The 5,942-nt window shown below is 50.2% G+C and overlaps 1 protein-coding gene across 1 annotated transcript; it reads left to right on the top strand.

Annotated features, from left to right (window-relative positions):
• LOC117595430 (flocculation protein FLO11-like) lies at nt 1-1,371 on the top strand. The gene is made up of 2 exons (XM_034296481.1): nt 1-73; nt 198-1,371. Exon 2 carries the CDS (start codon nt 319-321, stop codon nt 1,369-1,371), a length of 1,053 nt encoding a protein of 350 aa, XP_034152372.1. The 5' UTR covers nt 1-73; nt 198-318.
• Nucleotides 1,372-5,942: the final 4,571 nt, after the last annotated feature.

Raw genomic sequence — 5,942 nt, 5'->3', positions numbered from 1 at the left:
ACCCCCCCGGACCACAGCCCCATCCTGGCCCCAGCGCCAGCGCTGCACCCTCGTCCTTCAGCTCTGACAACAGGTAGGAGCCCCAGCTAGCTGATCCTTCGTTAAGGCGCCCCCCCTGAAATGATGACTCTGATTGAAGCTGTGAAGCTGTGTTAATGACGCTGTGATGTTCCTGACCTCTGACCTCTGACCCACAGCTCCAGCTGCTCCTGTGAGTCCTGCTGCCCCTCCTCCCCCTGTAGCTCTTCCCTCTCCGCCCCCGTGACCTACGAGACGGACACCAGCCGTGCCTCCACCCCCAGTGACGCTCCACCCACAATGTTGTCCGAGTATGCAACTGCCACTGTTGTGATGGAGACAGTTGTCACAGAAACGCCAGAGACGGTTGTCACAGTAACTTCAGAGACAGGTGCAGAAGGTGCTAACAGCAGTAGGACAGCTGTTGTTGCTGAGGCATTGATTGTTGCCACGGTAATCTCTGAGGACGTCAGCCCCGGACAGTCTCCTGACTCTGTACTGGTGGACTACATTCTGGATGCTTCCATGGAAACCGTTACTGTGGAGACTGAGGCCAGTGGTGTAGCTTCTCCAACTACTCCCATGCTCACAGAACAGCCTCTAGTTGCCACACCAACAGAAAGTCCTCTAGTTGGCACGTCAACAGAACAGCCTATTGTTCCCACGCCAACAGAACATCCTCTTGTTGCCACACCTACAGAACATCCTTTAGTTGCCACACCAACAGAATCTCCTATTGCTGGGACTGTCAGCCCTGGTCACAACAAACTCCTTACTACAGGCCCTGTCTCTGTGTCAACCTCACACTCTGTCCTGGACTCTGGAATAACAGACCCTGTCTCAACCACACACTCTGGAATAACTACAGACTCTTTCCCAACCCCATATTCTGTCCTGGACTCTGGAATAACTACAGACCCTGTTTCAACCCCACACCCTGGATTAACGACAGAGCCTGTCTCAGTCTCAACCCCACACTCTGGAATAACTACAGACCGTGTTTCAACCCCACACCCTGGATTAACGACAGAGCCTGTCTCAGTCTCAACCCCACACTCTGGAATAACTACAGACCCTGTTTCAACCCCACACTCTGGAATAACGACAGACCCTGTCCCGGTCTCAACCCCACACTCTGGAATAACTACAGACCCTGTCCCGGTCTCAACCCCACACTCTGGAATAACTACAGACCCTGTCCCGGTCTCAACCCCACACTCTGGAATAACGACAGACCCTGTCCCGGTCTCAACTCCACACTCTGGAATAACTACAGACCCTGTCCCGGTCTCAACCCCACACTCTGGAATAACTACAGACCCTGTCCCGGTCTCAACCCACACTCTGGAATAACTACAGACCCAGTTTCAACCCCACACTCTGGAATAACTACAGACCCTGTTTCAACTCCACACTCTGGAGTAACGACAGAGCCTGTCTCAGTATCAACCCCACACTCTTCCCTGGACTCTGGTGTTACTACAGACCCTATCTCTGCCCCCACTGTGACCCCTGTAACCCCGACCATGACCCTGACCTCTCCAGCTCCAGTCTCTTCTAGAGTTCTAGACTCAGCTGTGATCTCCCCATCCTCTCCTCCTCTGTCATCCCCCTCCTTTCCACCTCTCTCCTCCCCCTCCTCTTCTCCTGTCTCCTCCCCTCCTAATCCTCCTCATGTCTCCTCCACCCCTACTCATCCTCTCTCATTTCCTCCTTCCTCCTCCAACTGCTCTCCTCTCTCTCCTCCCCCTCTTCTCCTCCTCCAGTCTGTGTATCCATCTTCATCTCCTCCTCCCTCCTTTCCATTGTCTCCTCCGCCGGTCCCCTCTCCCCCTCTCCTCCTCTCTCTCTCACTCATCCTCCTCCTCCTCTCCTCCTCCTGTCTCCCCCAGGCCCACCCAGTCGCCCCCAAAGCAGACACTCTTCTCCCTTGTGTGGATGTGTACCAGCCTGGCCCCCATACTTGGAGGAGTGATGAAGAGGAGGAGGAGGAGGTGAGTGCAGACGAGAGCCAGTACCGCCACCGTCGTTTAACTGGGGACTCGGGCATTGAAGTGTGTCGCTGTCAAGTGGAGCCAGAGGAGGAAGAGGAGGAGGAGGAGGAGAGGGAGGGAGAAAGGGAGGAGGCGGGTGGAGTGAAGAGAGGAGGAGAAGGGGATGGAGGAGAGGAGGGGGTGAGTGAGCTACATGACAGCCTAGACTGTCCTGTTAGAGGTCAGGGGTCAGTGGAGGGACTGACACTTTGTAGCCCTGCCCACGGAGGCGTCCCCTTGGCGGAGGAGGGCTCTGTGGTTATTGTCATGGAGACAGTGTGACGGACCCCCAGGGGGGTGGAGTCTGCGGCCTGAACCCTTATCTCACTGTGAGTGGAATCAGGAGACGTTGCACAACTGCTAGTTAGGATATCTTTCACAACTTTGGATGATCCTGAACGCAGCTCAGCTTGTTAGGAAACCCTCCAGATCATTGGATGATTCTGAACGCAGCTCAGCTTATTAGGAAACCCTTCAGAACATTGGATGATCCTGAATGCAGCTCAGCTTGTTAGGAAACCCTTCACAACATTGGATGATCCTGAACGCAGCTCAGCTTGTTAGGAAACCCTCCAGATCTTTGGATGATTCTGAACGCAGCTCAGCTTGTTAGGAAACCCTTCACAAAATTGGATGATCCTGAACGCAGCTCAGTTTGGGGGAAACCCTTCACGAAATTGGATGATCCTGAACGCAGCTCAGTTTGGTGGGAAACCCTTCACGAAATTGGATGATCCTGAACGCAGCTCAGTTTGGTGGGAAACAGGAAGTGGGCCACTGCAGTTCAGCGGTTCAGACCAACGCGCTGGCTCAGAGACCTGCTGGGCCGACATCCCTGTCCCCTAGGCAGTACACTACTTCTGAACCCGACTATTGACACTGTAGGGCACTTAGAACGGGGCGTCATCCTGGGAGGAATGGGACATCATCCTGTGAGGAATGGGACATCATCCTGGAGGAATGGGACATCATCCTGGGAGGAATGGGACATCATCCTGGGAGGAATGGGACATCATCCTGTGAGGGATGGGACATCATCCTGTGAGGGATGGGACATCATCCTGTGAGGAATGGGACATCATCCTGGGAGGAATGGGACATCATCCTGTGAGGAATGGGACATCATCCTGGGAGGAATGGGACATCATCCTGTGAGGGATGGGACATCATCCTGTGGATTCCGGGTGTCACGGTTGATGTTTCAGTTGTCCTGGAGGAGCAGATGCGTAACAACCTGCTGAACAAAGACTCTACAGACTCACACAATACGGACAGATGCCATGTGACATATCTCTCTGCTCTCTCTCCTCACTCCCTGCTTCACTCTCTCCTCCTCCATCTATGATCTCAGACTAGAACAATAGATATTGTGTGGCCTGTCACCTCAGTTGACCCTGACCCACACACACAGACAGTAAACATAAACACACATAAACATACACAACCCCACAGATATACACCCACATGCACACACACACAGAAATAAACCATGTCACCAGCCTATTGTAGTTCTGTCAACACCACTGGCTGGGTCCTTCTCACAGTAACCATAGTAACAGTTTTTAACACCAGCCAATAGTAAGGCAATAACCTAACTACCATGTGACTAGCCCCTGCTGTGGAACTCTGGGTAATGTAGTGTGGTGTGTTGGTGTGACTACACGGGACCAGACTGGTTCCCCTCTCAGTGTATCTTGCTGTAGTGCAGTGTTGATGTTGTGGAATATTCTTTCCCTAGAACTGTCTGGGAGGACTTTTATTGTTCTAGAACTGTCGGAAGGACTTTTAATGTTCTAGAACTGTGGGAGGACTTGTAATGTTCAAGAACTTTCTGAGAGGGTCGACAAGAATGTTCCGGAACTCTGTGGACCATTCTAGAATCCAGACAACAATGTTGCAGAAGACATGTTGTTTTTGTACCCGGAGTGTTTCATGGAACCTCCTCTCTCCAGCCAGCCTGACCTTGTGATGCTGCACCTCACCAGAGAGGAACCAATGTGTCTGTCCATAATATAACTAGCTTCTACTCCTTAAGCCTTGGAAACGCCACAGGAGCGTTATCACCTAGAAACCTATTGAAGTATCCCTGTCCATGAATCTGTTAAGTCTTTCTGTTCTAACAGTGTGTGTTGCATAAATGACATCACTGAAATCAACCGTGTGCGCGCTGAATGCGAGAAAGCAAGGGATATCGCAAGAGACCTGGAAAATGCTCTCTCTAGCTTGAAACAAAGTGTGAGCGCTGCAGAGTTGTGTCATGGCGATACTGAGAGGATTTGTATTGATACGAACAATCGCATCCGTGCCCTAGAACAGCTGTATGACAATTCTAACACTAAACATGATGACCTACAGGTTTGTGTGAGAAGGATCACACTGGCACACGAGAAAGAGAAGTCAGAGTGGACCAGAAAAATAATTGAGTTACACACTTTACTAGGCACAAAAGAGTCCACAATCGAGATGATCAAGGAGGAACATGTAAGGGCCCAGGGTGAACTTCAACAACAGATCACTACTCTGTCAGGGTGTAATGCCAACTTGAGAGATGAGGTGTCAAAGCTGACCTGTGCTATGGGAGAGGCTGAGGGTGTGCACGCTATAGAGATCAGTAATGCTCATTTGGAAATGGATGGAATGAGAGAGACGCTGTCTAACCAGCAAAAAATTGCAGAGGAACTTAGGCACACAATCCACATGGGTGAAGAAAGGGAAACGCAACTCTGTAGTACCATCGCAGAGCTTAGAGAGGACAGTGAAGCTCTGGAAAATGTAACCAAAGAATCGCTCAGGTGTAAGAGAACGTTGAGTTTCCTGACTCAGTTCTTCGGGGTAGACATGTACACAGGTGAGCCTAGGGCGGTGGTAGATAGAGTGAGGGTTCAGAAAGACGCTTCAGTTGAAAGGATAGCGGACATACTGAAACAAACGTGCATTCAGGTCATTAAGAAAGATTACGACCACTATGGCCACTATCCTGAACAACACGAGATGGACACTACCTCGGACCCGGGTGAAATGTTCAAGGAGTACGAGAGTCAAATACACACCATCATACGTACTCTGAGTACAGAGCATACAGTCATGGATGTGAGTGGTTATACCCATTCACGAAAAATTCCTAAGAGAACCAGTGTAAAACGGAAAAAAGAGCCGAATGTCAGCATAGACAGTGCAGCGGACCACCACCCAACACTTAAGAAGCAAGAATGCAAGCGTGAAGGGGCTCACAGCACAAATCCTGGATACCGTGTTTACGCTGATATAGAAGGAGTGAATCCTGGATTCGAATTAAAGCAACAATCGAACCATGGTGTTAAACATCTGGGAGATCGCTGCATGATAACACAACCAGACACTTGGGTTTCGTCAGTTCAGAAAGGTGTTGGTGCCCACAATGGTGTTCACACCTTTGACATTGAACTCTGTGCCAAGGAAACCATGTTGAGGACACCTATCCCAGATTACATAGCAACAAGCCTGCTTGGACATGGAGATGTGAAGATCATCAATTTAGGATATCAGTACCCTATCCATACTTTACTGGGTGTGTTACAAGTCAATGAAGATGAATTTGACGCATGCAGTGAAATTACACAAAGCTTCTGTCATTGCCCACAGCTGAAACGGATCTCTGAAAGACTCAAATGCGCTCTTTTTATATGTTGGACTCCAGGTGGGGAACACGAGTTATACGGGAATGAGTATAAGAGTGCATGTGTGTATACTATCATAGTATACAAACCTGAGAATGTGAGAATGTACTACTTGCTTTCAGTTCAACTAGATAATTCGTACACATACAACCTTGCAAAGCTACCGTTCGCAGCGCAGTATCGCACACACACCGGGGCTTTTGTGCATAGAGTAGACGGTGTATGTCAAGGTCCC

This window comes from Esox lucius, chromosome 13 (genome assembly GCF_011004845.1).
Source record: "Esox lucius isolate fEsoLuc1 chromosome 13, fEsoLuc1.pri, whole genome shotgun sequence".
In the NCBI taxonomy this organism is placed as follows: domain Eukaryota; kingdom Metazoa; phylum Chordata; class Actinopteri; order Esociformes; family Esocidae; genus Esox; species Esox lucius.
Note: the sequence above shows the minus strand (reverse complement) of the source record. Positions and strands in the feature narration are given on the sequence as shown.

Bases quoted from the DNA above. Each gene is read 5' to 3' on its own strand.
- LOC117595430 (XM_034296481.1), top strand. From the start codon at position 319: ATGTTGTCCGAGTATGCAACTGCCACTGTTGTGATGGAGACAGTTGTC.